The sequence below is a fragment of the Calonectris borealis genome, chromosome 16, assembly GCF_964195595.1.
Source record: "Calonectris borealis chromosome 16, bCalBor7.hap1.2, whole genome shotgun sequence".
NCBI lineage: Eukaryota > Metazoa > Chordata > Aves > Procellariiformes > Procellariidae > Calonectris > Calonectris borealis.
This window is the reverse complement of record NC_134327.1, coordinates 8,622,459-8,642,926: the sequence shown is the minus strand read 5'-3', so window position 1 is coordinate 8,642,926 and position 20,468 is coordinate 8,622,459. Positions and strand designations below refer to the sequence as shown.

At 42.6% G+C, this 20,468-nt stretch overlaps 1 protein-coding gene across 3 annotated transcripts; it reads left to right on the top strand.

The window, feature by feature from the left end:
- The first annotated feature begins 3,778 nt into the window (after window positions 1-3,778).
- Window positions 3,779-20,218, top strand: TMC7 (transmembrane channel like 7). Of its 3 annotated transcripts, XM_075165110.1 has the most exons (16): window positions 3,780-3,943; window positions 4,203-4,449; window positions 7,111-7,259; window positions 7,599-7,766; window positions 7,950-8,035; window positions 8,543-8,688; window positions 9,323-9,470; window positions 10,910-11,080; window positions 12,513-12,670; window positions 13,596-13,713; window positions 14,281-14,378; window positions 14,668-14,851; window positions 15,906-16,036; window positions 16,309-16,464; window positions 17,759-17,837; window positions 19,007-20,218. In XM_075165110.1, exons 1-16 carry the CDS (start codon window positions 3,847-3,849, stop codon window positions 19,064-19,066), a joined length of 2,196 nt encoding a protein of 731 aa, XP_075021211.1. In that variant the 5' UTR covers window positions 3,780-3,846; the 3' UTR covers window positions 19,067-20,218. The 3 variants fall into 3 exon arrangements, with proteins under 3 accessions (XP_075021209.1, XP_075021211.1, XP_075021210.1); XM_075165108.1 differs by lacking the exon at window positions 19,007-20,218 and having other exon boundaries at window positions 3,779-3,943; window positions 17,759-18,050; XM_075165109.1 differs by lacking the exon at window positions 19,007-20,218 and having other exon boundaries at window positions 3,780-3,934; window positions 17,759-18,050.
- The last annotated feature ends 250 nt before the right edge of the window (window positions 20,219-20,468 follow it).

Sequence of the window (20,468 nt, the reverse complement as noted above, 5' to 3'; positions counted from 1 at the left end):
ACCTTTATCCCTGGATTAATCATTTGTAGAGCAGAGATAAAGAACAATCTTGACCTCACATATTTTTATTTTTATTACAGGAAGGCTCATCTAGGGGTGAAAAAAATAGTTCATGCTAATGCAGGCAGTAATTAGCAGCTCCTGGATAGGGAATTTAATATCAGCCCTGTCTTCCTGTACTCTGTAGGGACCAGAAAGAACTTCTCCTTTAGTGTGACACAGAGATACTGATTTTTCTTGTCTTCCTCCTCTCCCTATGTGTCTTCCTTTCAAGAAGACATAGGCAAAACTATGGACTGGACAAAGCTACAGCTGAGCACCAGGCAGGGTGCAATACAGCGCAGCCAATGAAGTGCTGGGGTGGTGCCTCTTGCAGGAATTTCTGTCCCAAAGCAGCTCATCAGGGATGCCTCCATTCCTTTAACTACTCTGTAGCAGCTGGATGGTGCCAGCTGGATCCAGGGTTACTCCAGCACTCCCACCACACAATAGTCACTGCCAGGCTGGTGCCCAGTACCCTTCCCGAAGGCTAATGCTGTCCTCTGAACAGAGAGGCATCCTCAAACTGAATGTGGGGCCCAACAGCCACCACCTGGACAGGCACAGGTGAAAAGGGAAACAGGGTAAGGACAAGACTGGCTCTGCTGTCCCAGACCTGTGCTCTGCCCATTACTTTTCTCCTTTTTGCTAATACTGTGCAGAATTATAGAACACCAGCCACTTTTGTGTTAACACAGCTTCTTACACTGTTTTGGCATATTCTACCTGCCCAGAAATACACACATCTTAAAACTTGCAGCAACTATTCCTAAGTAAGAATCAGCAAGATTAAAAAACAAACAAAAATACACCTGTGAACCTTTGGATTAAAGGCACCCTCACTAGCCAGTGGGGAATTGGTAACAAATCAATTTGCTCCGTGTTCAGAAGCTGTGCTGTTGTAATGGCTGAGGATCACTTTTATGAAATACCTAGTGCTTTTCCAGCTCCTAAACTGGGTAAAACATCCTGTACCAGACGCATTCAACATGGATTTAAGTGAAGTTTTCTAATACTACTTTAAGATTACGTTTTGCCCAAAGCAACATTCCTGGCATGACTGCAGAGGACTTGTCTGCAGATCTCCTGTACTGATCCAGGAACTGCCTGCACGCTGTACAGGCCACAGGGCAAAGCACGGAGGTAGTCAAACACAAGATCCCTCCAAAATTAAAACAATCACTCAGAACTTCCCTGAATGTTTAGAAGCGTTTTTGAGCTGTGGCATTATGAAGAGGAACCATACAAAAGAAAAAGTGTCCTGGAAACACATGGTGTTACTAAATGCGACAGATGGATCTCCAGCATCTTGGGAAACAGTATATGGCACTGGCTTCCATGCTCAGCACAGACTGAAGACTGCTGCTTTTGTGAATAAGGTGCATGGGACAAATAATGCACGAGAGGAACCTACTGCACTCCCTTCGTGTGACTGTCAGGCTCTGGCAGAATCATCCGTTCTCTCCTCCTCAGCATGCCTGTCTTCCTGTTTTCCCACCTGGGATTGCTGTGATCCATAAAATTCATTGAAACATTTCCAAGTGTCTAAAAAGCTTTCTCAACTGAAAAAAAAAGAGAGAATAGAGCATGTTCCCACAAAATTCCTGGGAAAGTCAATCTTGTTTCAATTCCTCCAGTCTTTATTTAAATTTGTTCTCACAAGGTCATTAACCCAATACTTTTCTAGCACACAGAGTTTCAGAAAGAGTCTAATTAATCAGCAAGTGTATTACTGTTCTTCTTTGTATTCTTAGTGGTAAGAAAAGGAACATAAATAAAGAGCAAAACTGACCCCCCAGACATCCATAGGGAAGTCTTACACCGTAAGTGTTCCTATTTAAGGCAGAACTGGCCCTGCTCTATGTTCACAGCCAAAGACTGCCCACGCTTGGCTGGCTTCAAAGGACCAATAAAAGCAGGTACCTGGGCTCTGGTGGTGCAATACACATTCATATCTGGCATATGAATCGCACACTTAGCATGAATGCTGAACAATACTAAAGGATTTTTCAGAAATGCTTCCAACGGGTTTCAATCTCCAACATTGAAGTTGTTCAAAGAAAGCCCATGAAATGTGACGCTCAACCAAGGAACCAAAACTACCTGTGTAACGGGCTTCACTGAGGTATCCAGCTCTGTTACAAACAAGACGATCCTGCATGCTCTCAAGCTGAAGCACACCCAGCCTCTCGGGAGGGCAGCAGACAGTCAGGCAGCATCAGTCTTTGCTATATAAAGAATCCCACCTGAGAAAAATCATCCTGGAGATCTGTGAAAAGCAGAAGGGGAAAAAAGCAATGGGGTTGAATTCCTGCCCTCTTGTAGCCTCCAGAGTGACCTATTGAAGGATGAGGGCAAGTTATAGCTTATTCTGATGGAAAAATAGCTAAAAACCCTCTTAGTTATATTCTAGACCAATCTACCAGCACGAAGGCAAGAACACTTACAAAGTGTTTTCTTTTTTTTTTTTTTTTTAAAGTAGTTCAGTGCAAAAAGGAAGTTCCTGTACTTTAAATCCATGTCTCTGTATTTCGCAATTCCCCTTGAGATATATCTTTCTCCTCTGCCAGTACTACATCAGCTTACTCATCATAAACAGGTACATCTAAATTACTTTGAGAACTTACATTTTTATCAATAACATTTTATTGTTTTATTATGAAAACTGATTATCCACATAGATTTTTATTGCTAATAAAGCAATTTGAAAATCACATACCTAAGCTGGTAACACATAGGTGAGATAAGTTAAGAAATGTGCTCATTTGTGTCTGATTCAGCATCCTGGAACCCAATGATGACTTATTTTTAAAAGTACTGCAGAAAGTGGATGAGGAATGTTCAGAAAAATCTGGTTATTAATTTAACTACCAGTAGAATACAGTAAGAAACGCTAGAAATGCCTTTTTTTCCACATGTAATACTGTTGAAACTACTGGAAGTTTCATTTTCTTTTTTGTTAGACATGCTGTTACTTTCACACTAAAGGCGAGAATTATTCCAAGAAGTAAGTCCCTCAGGGATGTTTACTACAACACAAAAAGCACCCTCACTGTCAGATGGAAAAAGAGATCCAAGCATCTACTGACTTTGTTTGCTCCAGTTCATGCTCAGTTTTCACATTCAAGGGTAAAGTGTTGTTTCCACTGCAGCCTGTGTCACTGGATCTGATTGCTCAGAACAAGCTCCGGAGTTTGGGCTAATGACCTAATGGGAGTTGACCAAGTATCAGAGTTTGCAAGAAGCTTCTACAGCACCCAACACCAGCATGGACATTTAATAGTAACAGAAGACATCGAAACAGAGCCTATTTCTAAGGCAAACACCTGTGAGAGGCACCTGGCAGCCAGAAAACCCCGCTGCCCTGCAGGCAGGGTGCTTGGGCCTTGCCTCATTCTAACAGAGAGGGTGGTCTGCTCGCAGCCTTTACACCCGGCTGTGTTTCTCCACGATACTTTTAAACCCTTATTTTAAACCGACAAGTTTGACACAACGCGATGCCATGGAGGGAGGGAGGCCGGGAATAAAGACTGGGTGCTCGGTGCAGGAGGGAGCGGGCCTCGCGCGCCTCAGCCGCTCCCCTCGCGGCGGGCCGACCCCCGCCGCGCCCCGAGAAGCCCGGCGGGACCTGCCTGAGGGGCGAGGGCGGGCCGCCGTCTGCGGGGAGGGCGGCTGCGGGCGCCCCCTGCGGGTGAGGCGCCCCGGGGAAGGCGGCCCCAGCGGGGAGCCTCGCCCCCGCCCCGCCAGCGGCCCCGGCTCTCCGGCAGCGGCCGCCCCACAACTCTGCCGGCTCCGTTACGCCCGGAAATGGCAGCGCGGACGCGGGGCTCGGGCTTCCCCCAGGCAGACACGAGCGGGGCCGCCGCGGAGCCGCCGGGCTGGTGGCTGGGCAGCGGCAGCAGCGGTAAGGGCGGGGGGGAGGCAGGCACCGAGCGCCGCGGGGCGCAGACGGGGAGGCAGCACCCACCGGCGGGCGCCCGCGGCTCCGGCAGGTGGTGAGGGGAGGGAGGGACGCGCGGGAGCGGCGCTGCCCCCGCCTCGCCTCCCCCGCCTCGCCTCCCTCAGCGCGGTGGGGTCCCGGGGCGGCCGTGACAGGGCGGCGGGCGGGTGCCATGTTGTGGCGAGCCGCGCTCCGCAGCCCCTGTGCTTCCTCTCTCTCGCAGAGGTCTTTCTTCCTGAGGAGACGCGCGCCGCCGCACCTGTGGATTTCCTGCAGGAGCTGCCCAGCTACCAGTCGGCGCTGAGGCGCCGCGCCGCCGCCGGGGGCACCCAGGAGCGGCGGACGGCCCCGCAGGGCTCGGCGGGGCTCCGCGCTGCCGAGGCCCGAGGGCCGGAGCAAGAGGGAGGCGAGCTGGGTGTTCGCCCTGCGAGAGAATACCCCTTGAGTATTGCGGAGAAGAGGAGGTTAAGGTTAATCTTTACACGTTTTTTTCTTTTTTTAAAAAAAATTACCTTTTCCTAAACACATCACAGGTGCGATGGAAGGCTGAAGCAGAATTGGGTTCATCTGTATCTGTTTCTCCCTGTGGCATGTGGTTTTGACAAGAAGTTGCCCAGGTTCTCATGCCAAAATGTGGCAGGCTCCCTGTGGCACCTCCAGCTGCAGGAGTGTGGCCGAGGGCTCTTGGGTGCTGTGAGGGAGTAGCTGACTGGGGGGAGGAATAGGTTGAATTGGAAGAAATGAGTCAAAATTGGGAATTACCTACAGCAGCCAAAAACGTTTCTCTTTGGCTTCCTTTTTTTTTTGCCTCAGGGTTTTGTGCTTTTAAGGGTCACTGTGGGTTATCTGTCATCAGCAACCCCCTTCTGCTATGAGTGCTGCTGTGTTTGAGTCATCTTAGCAGTTCTTCCAAAATACATTGCGCTCTCTCTGGTGTGGCTCAATACAGGTGAAAAGAAGCTTTGCAGGACCATTTCTGCTTTTTTTTTCAATATCGCTTTTTACATTGCTCTTTGCTGTGAGCTGTAAGCAGTTCCTGCCCCTCCAGTGGTAAACCCCCAGCAGGGAGGGGATTGCAAAGCGCATGCCTTGCCCCGCCTGTATTCCTCTGCTTGTTGTCTCATGTCTTACTGCTAGGCTGAAAGCTCCTTTGAGGAGAGAGAATACAGTATGTGTTTTTACATTGTCGGGGAACAGCTGCACCTTTAAATCAGGTAGTTGTGGTTATGAACCAGGAGAGAGGTGAAAGTACAATTAATGTCTGGTGCTACACAGAGAACAAGAGTTACTCGCTTGCAAGAGCAGTGGGAAACAAGTTACAGCCTGACCCTGGAGTTAAGTTTAACCCTACAGCCTGTACACAAGGAACAGCAGAAGATCCAGGTCATGGTAAAGGAAAGAGCTCAATACATTGAATTTTTATTTGAAGTTGGATATCTAAAGCTCAGCTCTTCAAGAAAAAGGAACTGCAGTCCTGTGGCCATGGTGCATGTTAGGAACAGAGTTGGGATGTCCCAAGTTTGTTTACATGTTTTAGCACTGAGAAATTCTGGTGGGGCTTCTTGGCACTTCAGCGGATCAGTAATCTGTGCGTATTGTGCAGCAGCTGCCAGCACAAAGTGCTTGGTATAAATGTCCTGAAAACTGAACACTCAGCTTCTGTAACACAGATGAATATGCAGCCCACGCCTCTATTTAAAATGCAGACCAAACACAGGCCAGATAGTTCTACAAAGTGTCTGTTTAAAACACTACATGCTGCAGCCTGTAGTTTCCACAAAATTAAATCTTTTGAGAGTAGCTGTATTTGCACTTAAAGGTGAGGTCACCTGCTGCCTGCTTGATTGTTGCATATAGTGTTTAATTCGTCCTCCTGCCAAAATGCTGATTTTACTTTCAGCTGAGAAGTATATGGAAACTTTTTCAACATAAAGCACACATGGCAGTGGCATGGCATGGCATGGCAGTGAGTCACTTACGCACTTAAGTAGGGTTGTGTATAAAGTATTTTAAAATTGAAACCTTTGTCTTCTACTCTAGCACAGTGTCTTCATGGGTACTTAGCTGCTGCCCTTCTTCAGTGGCATCAGAGGCTGGAGCAGCATTTGCTGCGTACAAGTCAATCTTCAAGCTATGTTTCTGGGAAGTTTTGTCTGTTTCTAAGGTTCCTTAAAAGAAAAAATGAAATGCAAACTCTGAGCCACTCAGAATTCTCCTTGATGCTGTCGCTGACCATGCAGCAATTTAAAAAATGCAAATGTATGCATATAGTATGAAAATCTATAAGTGGGAAGTGAGTAAAAATTATAGACAGTTTGTGGCACATCCTTGGTGTTTGTTTGCAGCTTATTATCAGAACACTACACTCCCACACATGTTGGCAAAGAAATATGTTCTCAAATTCATTGAATTGGCACTTTTCCAGTGAATTTTTTAAAATACTGTAAAAACTAAATAATGAAAAATGGATAATTTTAATAACACTTGTTTTCTATTATGTACTGGAATGTGATATAAAAGTTAAAATTATAAAATCCAAAAGGAATATTTAAGCCTCTTTCTAGCTCTCTCTCTATTTTTTTTTACCTTTTTTTTCCCACAACATATTTTGACATTTCATTCTGATTTTGAGATCTGTGAATTTTCTACAAAAAAAGGAATAATATTTTATTTTGAACAGCTGCATTTATAACATTGAAAAAGGAAAGCTAAATATTTTAGAGATTTTTTTAAGAGCCTCTTGGTGAAGATGCTCTGGTCAGAATTTTTGAGGAAAGAATATTCTCTTCCTTTTCCAGCCATTTGTAAATATGAAATCATTAATAGCAACTTCCCTGAGATCCCACTGGGAAGTTCAGCTACATGTCTTTTCTGTGTTGTGCTATTGTCAATTGGATATTTTTTTTTCTCCGAGAGGCAAGTATTTTCTGTGAGAGGACTTGCTATGTTTGAATTAACTTGATGTTGCAGTTACCAGGAGGAACAGATCGGGACAGCTAGCCTATGTTACTCCCATTTTTAGCACTGTGCTATCCCTCTGAAGGCTGCAAGCAGGCTCCGTTGTGCTAGGCCCTGTTACATGTAGTGAAAAAGTATTTCTTGTGCTCAGTAACTGTTTTCTTGATTCTTAGGGACTGTCAGCAGGCTGATATAAAATATTTATCTGGATGGAAGCAGTGGAAAAGAACCAGCAGTAAATCATTGAAAAAAGTCCTCAATGAAGCCAAGGAGTTGTCATCTTACCTGGAGCTTTGGCGACATGATATTCGCAGCATAGAAGGTATTTACTGTCTTATGTCAATTTCTCCTCTTTCAAGTTGCTTCTGTTATTGGTATTTTTACCTGTGCAAGCATAATTTCAGATATAACTGTATGTGTTTAAGAAGTTACCTGCTTCCTTTATTATTGCTGATGTAAAATCCATATAGGGTAGAAGGGAATATATTGGACAAAATTATTAAAAAGTCGCATTTCCATTTCAGTTATATTGCTAAAAGCCTGCAGTAGTTAAAACTAGCTTTAGTAATGTTTTGTCAGTTAACTCAATGTAACTGAAATGATAATCTGCTCATTCTGTATCCTCCGTTATTTTATTGGCACATGTTTCTTTTATTCCCAGGGAAATTTGGTACTGGCATCCAGTCCTACTTCTCCTTCCTGCGTTTTCTGGTTCTGCTGAATTTTATAATTTTTATCCTGATGTTCAGTTTTGTTACCCTTCCCACCATAATTTCTGAATATGGGATATTCAACAGTAGCTTTGCTAAAATTCCTCCAAAGAACATAGGTAAACATCTTCTCTATGTACTGCTGTTGTTTGTAAGATTCCCCCTTTCCATCAGCTTCCCCTCCACCTCCCAGGGCAAAGAAATGCTTTTTTTATAAGAACTTGCTGTGTTTGAATTAACTTGATCCTTCAGTTTAACGGGCATTACCATTTGAGTGACTTTTCCTGCCTTTCTTTTGACAGAACCTCACTGCACAGTTTATAAACCTAGTGGTAATAAGGGACTTGTTTACTTTTATACTTACCTCAAAGATTTGCTCAGTGGCACTGTAAGTAATGAGAATTTTTTTTAATTAAGTTTCTGTGTCTTGCATAAATAAAGCTTTGATAAGTTTGAAAAATGATAAGGCATATGCGTCACTGGGGTAAAACGAGTCTTTATCCTTTTATCTGTGAGAAGGGGAGTTTTCAAACTGACTTTTACTGAGCGTCCACAAGGCCTGGTTGGCCCGTGCTGCAGCCTGCGCCTCTCCTCCCCAGCTGCTAAATGTTACATATTCTGGAGCACACTGCCTATTGTGCTGTCTGTGTAGGGTCTCAGTGTCCTTGGCATAGAGCTCTTTGATTGGAGAGGGGAGGGATTTTAGGCACGTAGTGTCTGCATTACGGTTTAGTAGAGGCAATGGCAGTATTTAGAAGCTACAGACTGTTGTGGCTTGCTGGGGGCCCCAGTAGTAATTTTAAATTTACAAAATTATTGCTTAATACCAGGTTGGATTTAACTGGGCAGTTGCTGCTACTGTTACAAATTCTATTTAAACTTCATGTTTTTGCAGGGGTTCCTTGAAGTCACAAGTTTGTTTTATGGCTATTACACAATAGATGCCGCGTGGCTCAGTATCCTGAGGTACAACTTGCCACTAGCATATCTGCTGGCCACATTTGCCTACCTTGCATTAAGTCTCCTCTGGATAATAAAAAGGTAAAGATGTTGGTATAATTTATTTACTGCTACCTGTTGCACAGTTTACATTGCATTTGTGCTTGTAGGGAGCATGCTGCATTCTAGAACTGTTTTATACGGAAATGGAGAATCTTTTGCTTGAGGATGCAATGCCACAGTAGCTTTTGTCTGTCTTTGGGAAACTGAGCCAGTGAAATAAATAAAAATAAATAAATTTGAAGTATTAGTTTTTCATATGTACACATACTTATAAATAAAAGACCCTCAGCTATACAGTAGTTGTTGTTGGAGGATTTTATTTTGGGTTTTTTTTTTGGGGGGGGGTTGCCATCTCAGTTTCCCGCACCAGCTCTTTGCAGTGTCAGAGAATCACTGGATGAGGTGAGAAGGTATGACTGTGGCTAAGTGCAGAGGGAAGTAACCTGTGTCAGTCATGGCTTCAGCTGACTGTGATTGCTGCAGAACCTCACGCTGAAAGCTTCCCAGAGACTTGCAAAAGCAAATGCGGCTGTTTGCTCGGTGGAGTGGGTCTGTCTGTGTGTGTCATTTAGGCTTTGTTGGGCCAGTTTGCTTGAGATGTGTTTTTTTGTTTTGTTTTCTGTGGATAAAATATGTCTTTTCATGAATGAAGTAAAGTTGCATTTTTCTCTAGGTCTGGGGAAGGATTTAAGCAGAACTTGGTGCATGATGAAGATCAATTTCAGAGTTACTGTAACAAAGTCTTTGCAGGCTGGGACTTCTGCATTACAGACCCAAATGCAGCACAGCTAAAACATCGCAGCTTGCAATATGAGCTTCAAGTGAGTAACTTTTATTTTTCTATGATTACGGTTTCATATAGCTTAGATGGCTAAAAAAGAGAGGTGTATAATTCTGCAGAAAATGGAATAGGGTTAAGAAGGATTGAAGTAGTTTATATTGGGGGCAGGGCAACCCACATCCTCTTGCATGCTTTCTAGGTAGCTAGAATTGTGGTGCAATATGAGAAGGATTGGCACTGAGGTTGACGGCCCTTCCCCCATCCAGTGGGAACTGAAGCCAGCCTGTTAACTGCTTGTCTTATCTGCCTCTTCCTCACACTCCAGTCCTGCTTCCTGTGTTGGTTTCTACATAATCCAACAGGAAAAGCTATCCCAGCTGTGGGCAAAACCCCTGTACTGTTGGGAATCAGTTTGAGTATACTGGGTTATAAGTCTGCAATGTGGTAGGCAGTAGTTTGGGGAGGAATAAAATTCAGATAGTACTCTTCATACAAGTTGAGAAGATACTGAAAGTTTTTCACTAGGTGTCTTTGACATACATGCACATACAAAATGCTGATGCAGCTAATAAATTTCCCAAATCATAAAACTCCCTGAAAAGAGAGTCTAAAAGGCTTTTCTGGTGAAACCAGTGCCTTCTTTTTGCTCTCTGTACACTGGAAACAGATTTGTGTAGTGAAACAATTACCTTTGAAAAGATACTTCCACTTCAAACCGCAAAGCAGTAATTACAGATTTCATAAATTACAGTGGGTTGCTTTCTGCTCTAGTAAAGTTCACAGTCATCTTTTTTTCATCATATAACGAGAGCCTCATTCACTTACCACACTTTTGCCTCTAGAACTCACACCTTAGAAAAACTTGCCCCTTAATTTACTGTTTGATGGAAGTAAGTCGTCAGAAAATACCTGGGTAATCTGTGGGTTTGCCCAGGTTAAATTGCCTTCACAGGCAATACTGTATTTTCACATCAGCTAAGGTGAAACCTACCAAGTTTACGTGCAAGCTGCTCAAGACTGTACTACTTTCTCTCTGTGCCGTCCCCCAATTTTCCTTCACAAAGAGTAGGAGAAGGAAGTTCGAGTCATAGCAGTGAGGACTGGTTACTGCTGATTTACCCATTTCAGAGTTTAGTACCAAGCTATCTGAGATCAGTCTCTCACAATAAACAGACAAGTTGTCTTTTTGTCCTCAAGGAGATAAGTTACTGATACAGTAGAGATAAGAGGATTAGGAGACACTTGTCTTTGGCTACAGGGCCCTCAGCCTGAAGAGACTGAGCACACTGGGGCTTCCAGTCCTGCATGGACCTGTTTCTGTCAATGAAAAGGCACTCTCAGTTCAGCGTGCTTGGGCAGGCGGTGGAGTGACCCTCCTAGAACAGGCTATGGATTTGCACATCCCAGAGGTAGAAAACATGGTGTCAAGTGTTGTGTGCTGCACCAGAAAATTACACATCCTTTTTCTTTTGTTTGTAGACAGACTTGGAGGAAGAAAGACTGAAGCGAAAAATAGCTGACAGGACAATGAAAGAAAAGCTACGCATCTACTCTCTGAGAATATTTATAAATATAATTGTCATTGCAGTTTTGTCAGGATGTTTCTACTCTATTTATAGAGCAACTGTCTTCTCTCAAGAAAACTCTAATGTAAGTATCGGACATGACATTAAGACAGATTCAATTGGGGCTGGTGATTACAGCAAGAGGAACTATTGTGAAAGAGTCAAGTGTCTTAATATAGCACCTTTCATGCAAGGGATCTGAAAATGCTTTCTACAGACCTCGATTTTTTTTAGTAGAGGAGAGTGAGAAGGATCAAGAAGCATGTCCAAAAAAACCTCAGTGATGTCTCCCTTTGATAGAGGCTCCGGTGTTATCTGCCTTGGAGTTAATGCAGCTGACAAGAAAAACAGCCCTTACTTCCCTGTAACTGTTCTCACCTTGCTGTGATCTGCTAGTACAAGTGCTTGTGTGTCTGGGCAGTGAACTGGCTCAGGGAACTGATCTGGTTAAAACAAACTTCATTGTGATCAGTTTCTTCATCGGGTTCACTGCTGAACTGCAAAAATGAACAGCAAGGGAAGGGGAGAGTAAAGATTATGATCTGTATTGTGGCTTGAGTTACAGCTATGTGGGGAAACAGGAAGACTTTGAACATGGAGCACTTTGCAGAAGAAAAGGTTCTTGCATCAGTAGTGGAAAGAATCAGGTTGGGTGAGGTTGTTCACCCCTGGCAGGACAAGCAGATGGGAAAAGTGGTTCAGAAGCAGAACAACGAGAACAGACAACAGTTTCAACAGTTTCACAACAGTAATTGACTTCTCTGTAGGACCCCAGGGTTGAATTAGACTGACATGAATGGAGACTGCACTTTTTCTCTCCCTCTGTTCATTGGTGATGTGATGGGCACTGACTGCGTATGCGGGAAGTTGTGCTCGTAGTGGACCTAACTCTTAACTTCTGTAAACTGCCAGGATTGCAGAGAGAAGCAGGAAACGGGGACTAAAGAAGTGTTTGTGTCAGGTATTGTTTGGGGGCAGAGGCAGAGGATAGCACAACACTGAACAACTTGAAAAATGGCCTCACTTGCTGTCGGCTTTATGTATAAGGGTTGATATCTTGACCTTGCCTAAATGAGTAGGTAGAGGAGCTTGTTAAGATGGTAGGAAAATCAGGGGAGCTGCTTGGCACCGGTGCAAATAACTTGAAAAGTGTCTGTACTTTGGCATAGGTGTAGAAGCTGGTAGCTGTAGTGCTGGGTTAGACAACATATCAGACACAAGGCTTGGTGAGATGAGACTCTTCAAACAGAAGCTTTGAGGAGGCACTAAAATACTCATACCTGGAGGTGGGGAGAGTTACTGGTGAAGGGAGCAAGAGAAAGCAAGGGTGTAGCAGCAAACTGAAGAGATAGGTAGCAGGGGTATGGCCTGTAGTTCCAAATGTAGGTGGAGGATGAAGGCATAGTAAAAGATGCTGAATCCTGGATCGCAGAGGCTGGTGGGTAGCTGGAGAGAGCACAATGTCAGGAAGGTACGTTTCTCTGAGTATTATCAGTCTCTCATCTCTTCTTGTACAGGATGTCAGCAATACGAACTTCCAGGCTAATCTCTTAGTGCAGTATTTACCTTCCATGGTGATCACATTGGCCAACTTCATTGCTCCTCAGATCTTCTCATTTCTCATCAGATTTGAAGATTATTCACCAGCCTTTGAAATCAGGCTGACACTCATGAGGTAAAGATGTTTTTATTGTGGCCTTGGATGTTTCAACAACTTGTTCTTGGTGTTATAAGTATTGTAAACATTGAAGTATCAAGAAGCAGAGAGGTTGGACTCTCTGCGCTGGAGGGGCTGGGCACTGGAAGCCAAGCAGGTATTGTTTGACTTATGTTTAGTTGGAAACTTTAATTTTAAATCTGGAAACAGTCTCCTGTTTTGATGACAGTACAGTGCAGTCATTTCAGTGTCCAAGTTTTTCTCTCAGTCCTATTTAGCTGTGTGATCTGGACATCTTCAACAACCTGAATAAACCGTCAGTAGAGAATTCGTGGCTGCAGAGCTGTGGATTCACACCACTTTGTGTGCTGCAGTTCCTTGAATGAGCAAATGTGTATGTACAGCAGTGACTGAAGCACGGCTTTGCTCAAGGCAGAAGTTAAAAGTTTTGGGCTAAAAGATACTTCAGTGTGAGAGCATGAAAAACTGGTGTTTGGCAGCTTAAGGCAGTAAGATCTGGGTTGAAGCATCTGAACTCTGCAAGCCCCTGTGCTTTGTATTTCTGGTTTGGCTAAGTGCCTCTGAAGGCCTGGAGCCACGTGAGAGGGAAATGCTGCACACAGAGTTGTCACCTGGCCTCTCAAACTGTACTTGAGAGAATCGCAGCCCATTGCGAGGTCAAGATCTGCAACTGAAATGACTCATATAGGAACAATGCAGAGAAAAGAAACAAGGGATTGTGGCCTAAAGCAGGGAAGGTGAAAAGCAATTTAACTTACTACTAAGGAAAGAAGTGTGTTTATTAAATAGCTTGTCGTTCCATTAAAGCTTTGTACAACCCTTTTGTGTTTCGAGCCTTCCTTGGGCTCCTGTGCAAGTTGAGCCGGGTGTTAGAATGGCTCTTTTCTGGCAGGTTTGGAATGGGGTTCTGCCTTTCTTCCAGGTGCATCTTTGTGCGTTTGGCCAATATCGGTGTTCTCTTGTTCTCGCTGTGGAGTCAGATCTCCTACTGTGCCACCGACAAGTGTAAGGCCTGTGGATACAATTACGAACTCTATCCTGTAAGCAGATTTATCTTGGTCTTTAATCATCTGAACTTGTGAACAGAGATTTGTTTTCCATGAAACTTGCTTGTCTAGAGGTATTCAGAATCAGACCTAGACCTGCCGTTCATGTTATACCTGGTGCTGATTCTTACTGCTTAGTGCAAACCAGTACAGTTCTTACATATATCTTTTGTTTATCTAAAACTTTGATTAGAATTAGAATAAACTAAACTATTTGTGTAGCATAGACTTTCTGACTACCAAGAGGATTGTTTGAGGTAGCTCTGTTTTGGAGACAATTGTGTTACTGCCTTTTGCTCCAATAAGACAAACAGTCTTTCCTCAAACAAAAAAAAAACAAAACCAGAAAAACAACAAACCCAAACAAAACACAACAAAACAAACAAACAAAAAACTTGACATGGAAGCTCTGAAACACATATTTTAGAAATGGGAGTTAATACAATTTGAACTTTATGGTGTTAACTGGCTGGGAAGTTTGTTGCTTTAGTGATTGACAGATGTATTTTTCACTTGTTATTTAGATTCCTAATCTTATTTTTTCCTGACTTGTTTTTATAGTGCTGGGAATCTGAAGTTGGGCAAGAAATGTATAAACTGATGATATTTGATTTTATTATAATTCTTGCTGTGACTCTCTTTATAGATTTTCCTAGAAAGTAAGTATCTCTGCCTTTTGATCATACTTTTGCAAATGACTTACGAAACCTGTTTCTTTTTTCTGTTATTAATTCTCCATATTTCTAACCAGATTACCAGTTTTAAAATAAAACATAAATATATTTCTGATAGTTTTTTGTAGCTGAGTCTTTTTTTTTTTCCCTTCAGACATTTTTCTGTTATATTGTCTAATGCTTAAATGCTAAATACCTGTGTGTTCCAAATGTGTTAAAATTCAGCTAAGCTCTGTAACTTCTGTTTAGAACTAATGATGTTCTTTGGTTTTAGGTTGTTAGTTACTCACTGCTCTTGCAAGCCAGTTCAGTGGTGTGGATTGCAAGAATTTGGAATTTCTGACAATGTCCTGGAAATCATTTATGGGCAGACTATCTGCTGGATTGGAACCTTCTTTTCACCACTTCTCCCTGCAATAGCAACTATAAAATACTTCATCATCTTTTATGTTAAAAAGGTAATAAAGGTTTGTGGTAAACAAATAAAATTGAGCACATCTCTGTGGCTTTTGTAATGTAGATATGCAGTTGATTTAAAACAAACAAACAATCAATCCTAAAAAAAACACCCAAGGATGCAGTGTACTGGAAATGAGGTAATGGTATTCCATTTTCTGTAGGTTGTTTGCTTTTAAGAGAAGGTAGAATATTGCTTTGAAATCAAGCAAAACAACGTTTTAATAATTACCTCATCAATTATTTGTCTGATTTTTAAAAAATAGAATCTTTTTATGTAATAAAGCTAGTTTATAACACTTCTCTGCAATAATCTGTTTACTAGCAACAGAGTTCAGAACTTGGACAAGATTTTGCCAAGCTGCTAAAAATTTGGAAGCAAATTGGATAATCCAAGCTGGACTGGATGTTCAAGACGTGGTTTCTGCGTATCAGAAGCTTTGTTTTATGACCAGACAGCTCCTTCTGTGCAACAAATTCTTACTGATATTTTAGTTCTTACCAGGGGGAATGAATCCAGTGAATCATAGAATCATAGAATCATTAAGGTTGGAAAAGACCTCTAAGATCATCGAGTCCAACCATCAACTCAACACCACCATGCCCACTACACCATGTCCCTAAGCACCTCATCGACACGTCTTTTAAATACTTCCAGGGTTGGTGACTCCACCACTTCCCTGGGCAGCCTGTTCCAAGGCCTGACCACTCTTTCAGTAAAGAAATTTTTCCTAATATCCAATCTAAAGATTTGGCAGATCAAAGCTAAAGGCTGTGCCATGGATCATACACCAAATGACTATGTCAGTTGACTCTGTGCAAGTGTATGAGGCCCTCTGGATTAAATTCTTACCCAAAATAGGAGACATTGACTTATACCAGAATGTGAAGCATTCTTATCTTAGCCCTTTTCAGTGAATGTACATCAAAGGAAGGATGATTATGTGGTAGCTGATAGCATATTTGAGGATGGAAAATTGAGTTGGTGGGGAAAGTATACTTGGACGTATGTATATAGATGTACTGGTAACAGTCTTGCTCACTTTCCGTCTTCAGATCAGTTTGATGCACACACGTAAACCTGCAGCTAGGCCTGTCAGAGCATCAAGTTCCAATTTTTTCTTCTTGGTGGTACTGTTGATTGGGCTCGTCTTGGCTTTTATTCCTTTGGGAATCAGCATAGCACAGTAAGTGACAATTTAACTTCTATGAAGTTGACGTTTGCTCTGAGGTTGTCAGTTCCCTAAAAACAGACACGCAACCTTGGAATGATAAATTGGAATAAAATATACTGTGTATAATAAATCAAATTACTATTTAGTTCATATAAATAAACATTACAGTTTTAAAGACAAAGGATATTTTTACCCCATCAGCAAAATGATGGTAGGCTTGTGTTGCATTATTTTATCTTTACATTTTGATACAGCATCTCCTTTCTGTTCTGCTTCTTTGGCAGTATCCCCTCCTCCAAGGCATGTGGGCCATTCAGGAGTTTTAACACTTCATGGGCAGTTGTTCCAGATACAATACTTGGGTTTCCGACAGGTCTGCAGCAGGTCCTTCATAGCATAGCATCAGAAGCCTTTGCAGTGCCTTTTTTTATGGTCATCTGGTGAGTACTGTGGAGACCTGATTCAGTCGTGCAGCTGCATGGTTCGTTTCCTTCCTTACTGAACTGATACCAAAAAACTATTAGACCAGATTTTTCATCTGCAGTCAAAAGCATCAAAGCCCAAACCTTGGTTTAAAAAAAACACCAAACCAAACCAAACAAACAAAAGCCCCAAAGCAGTCATTTTGTAAGATAAAATTATATAAGTATAGAATAATAGAATTTTTAAGGTTGGAAGTCACCTCTATAGATCGCCTAATCCAACCCTCCTGTTCAAAGCAGGGTCAAATAGAGTAGGTGCTCAGGAACCGTGTCCAGTTGGGTTTTGAATATCTCCGAAGATGGAGACACCACAACTTCTCTGGGCAACTTGTTCCAGTGTTTGGTCACTCTTCCAGTAAAATTTTTTTTTTCTTATGTTTAAATGGAATTTTTTTGCATTTCAGTTTAACCCAACTGTTTTCAGATCTTGGAGCCTTGCTACCTGATACTTTTGACAACTTCTATGCTTGAGAAACCATGCAGTTTATTTCAGACTCCACCCAGCCCTTTCTTCCATAACACATGTTTTCTGTTCTCCTGAACGGAACCTTTTACTGTGTACACAGGAAATATCAAATCCTCTTTTTCGGTTTGGTTTTTTTTTTTTTATTTTTTTACTTTATCATAAAGCCTGTGTAAGAGGTGGACGATGACTTCCACTGCTACCCTGCTACTTATTATTTGGAAAAGAAAATACATGATTTATATAGGCATTTGTGCCATTTTAGTTCTTGCTACTGCTCTTCTTCATTTAATGCACTGTGGATAATCTGGGTCACAGATTACATCTGGAATATGTGCTATAAGGAATGGCTGCAATACTGATCTGTGGCTGCTTACCATAGTTACAAACCCCAATGGAAGCAAAGAGTTACTCCAGTGAAACCTCATTAAACTTAATTTCTGAGGAGCAAAGCCCCCATGCATACACTTGGAGCAGGGCAGGAGCTGACAGTCTAGAGAGAGCTGTCAGAACACAACACGTAACATCTGAACGTGGCTGTGCCTCTACGTCCTCTAGCACTGTCCCTATCTGCTGGCAGCACAAATATCTCAGGAGATGCTTTTGAGCAGAACTATCCCCAACCTACCCCAGCTGTATATTGATTTTTTTTAAAATTTTTTTTTCTCCAGTAGCTCCTCATCTGAAGCAAATGCATAAACTGACAATTTCTCTAGCCCATAACAGCCTTTTTCTGACTAACGCTGTTTTGCATGATGCTAACATATAATGTTGGTTTGTTGTTTGTAGCCTCGTTATGTTCTATTTTATTGCCTTGGCTGGAGCACACAAACGAGTGGTTGAGCAGCTGAGGGAACAACTGGTTATGGTAAGATTTGACCCAGTTTTCTGTACCCCTAAAGTTTTCTTTGTTTTGTCAGTAATCAGGCATGCAGAGGAACAACAGTTTTCATAGTCTTCTGGATACTTGGTGTTTGCATAGGCAGTGAAGAATGTTTTACAAATTACACAGGAAAAATAACTGACGCACTATAGTGTTTCTCAGACTAGTTGGTTTTCTTGGGTGTCAGCTGCAACTGCGGCAACATCTGGTTATATCAGGCAACGTGCATGAGAGCGGTGCAATGAAGCGGTGTCCCTCTTCTTCATCTGTTGTCTTGCTTAAACCCACCCATCTGCATGTTTTTTTTCTGCCAAACAAGAACCTGGATCTTGTGCTTCCTGTCCCCTCCACCATCTTACACATCGCCGACCTCTGTTTCCTTCTCCGCTCTCACAAACAGGCACCCAACTCCCTGCCCTTCCCTCCAGCTCTGTCTTCCTACTTCATCATGTCTGGTTTTACTCCTGAGTGCAGGTCCCAGCACCACTTGCAACAGGTACTCAAAGTGGGGCAACTGACTAACTGGTCCTTTGGAGAACGGTGCCGGTGCAGGCGTGCTTCTTCGTGGCCGTCAAAAGCTGCTGCCATGTGTGACGGCATTCATATACTGTGGTCTGTCGAACTCTGCTCTAGTCGGAACCTAGCCTCACTAGTAAGACTTCGCACTTTCTTAGGAAATAACCAATTTGTGGTATGTGCTGCTTTTAGGTATGGCATTTAACAACCTGTCCTTAGAAAAACACTGTGCTGGGGAGAGATTTTTGAAGAATGAGGAATTTAGGAGTAAAAGCCTTACTGCTTTTTCAAGGGTTCCAAAATCAGTTAGGAATTCTGAAAATCCTTGCGTGCTTTTTATTTTTGTTTGTTCACTGTTCTTAGGCTTCTTGGAAGTATGGTTTTAAGTTTTTAGGTGTGTGAGATGCTTTTACTAGGCTCAATGCAGAACTGTTAATATGTGACCTAACATGAGATAAATGAAGTCAAGACTATTGTAAGCTTAAAATTGTTCAGGCAGTTGAGTGTGCTGGGAGCCATTAATCAGAGTACAATGTGGTGAGTGCCCCTATTTATTTCTAATAAAGAAATGAGCTGTTCATAGATAACTTGTACTACTTTTGTTAATCTAGAGCGTACTTTTTATTCTGTCTTTCCAGGAGAGTCGTGACAAGCTGTTCCTAATCAGAAAGATAACGGAAGCTCAGAGGCATCCTTGAAAACCACGAAAAGCCAGAAGAACTTGACTTCCTGAAACTCCCAGAACCACTAGATAAGAGTAGAAGCAGCAGCAGCACCTAAAAACTGAGCAGCTGACTGGCGCCCTGGCACTGCGGTCTATGTAATAGACGCTTATGGTCTTAGTCTTGATTATGCTAGTGGGCCTTAAAGTTTCCAAGACTGGAATTTTAGCCAATTTATTCTGGGTTAGACCTGTCCAAAAAATTGTATGGTTAGGACACTTTATTGCTGCTACAATTTCAGGGTTGTTGGGGTTTGTTAAGTCCCTATTTTGTCAGGGGTTTGGGGTAAAATGTGATCAAAACTGAAACTCTGTTTAAGAGTACTGTTTTTACAAATTATACTTTAAGAATCGGGAGGGAGGGGAAAGGTGTGGTTTTTACATATTTCCAACTTGCTTCTCTTTTAAAACCAAAGCAAAGGAGAGACTTACGTCAGTATTTTGAAATGGTGCATAGGAAAGAAAATATGGCATGGGTTTCAAATCAGTTTTCTAAATATTTTTAGAGAAGAGACTTTGATATTTATTTTGCTCTGAAATAGCAAGTGTGGTTAAACAGTGGATAACTTCACAAAATGGTTCAGAGAAAAGAAGCTGATAAAAGAGCTCTGAATAACCGCTGGGAGTAGGAAGAGACTGCCAGCCAGGTCACTGAACGGTGCACGTCTGCCGCAGGGAAAGCCATTGCTCGTGTACCAGCCTCACTGCTGTGGAGTAGCCTTTTTTTTTTTTTTTAAAATGTGTTAAGGCATTATTACTTGTGTTTTGTTCTTGTACAAACACCTTGACTACTGTTCTCTTTGTTCTAAAATGTGAATATTTGAGAGTTAAGTTATAGTTTGGAAATACAGCATTCAGAAACTTGTGTGTCAGTACCCTTTAAATTCATGTTTCTTCTCGCTTGAATGAAATGATGGAGCTGCGTGACTCCAAGGGACAACATTTCTAAGGGATTCCTACCGGTTTCCTTATTTAAAGATTGTGGTTAAGGATTTTCTGTACAGAGTTGTGTTTATTACTTGAAATTTGCCAGTAGCACACTGTTAGTATGTGAGAGACTGTTCTTTTTATATAAAGTTTTGGAATGTTTTCTGTCTTCATTTCAAATAAATTAACATTCAGCAAATGATTTTTTTTTAAAATATCATGTCTGATGTTTTTAAAATTAGTTTGCTTTGACTCGGAGAGGACCGGCCTTTGTGCAGCCTCCGCCGGGCGTGCAAACGCCTTTCAGGGCCCGGGGCCTGACGCCCCCCGGCGCTCCCGCCCTCAGCTCGCGCCCCCGGGCGCTGCCATCACCTCAGCCGGCACCTCCGCGCGGGCGGGGCGGCTGCCGGCGGCTCGCGCTGCCGCCTGGCGGGGCACCCGCCTCACTGCGC

Coding starts and splice junctions, on each gene's coding strand:
- TMC7 (XM_075165108.1), top strand. CDS start 3,847: ATGGCAGCGCGGACGCGGGGCTCGGGCTTCCCCCAGGCAGACACGAGC. Junction 4,450..7,110: donor GCGGAGAAGAGGAGGTTAAG/GTTAATCTTTAC, acceptor CTTGATTCTTAG/GGACTGTCAGCAGGCTGATA. Junction 14,379..14,667: donor TTTATAGATTTTCCTAGAAA/GTAAGTATCTCT, acceptor CTTTGGTTTTAG/GTTGTTAGTTACTCACTGCT.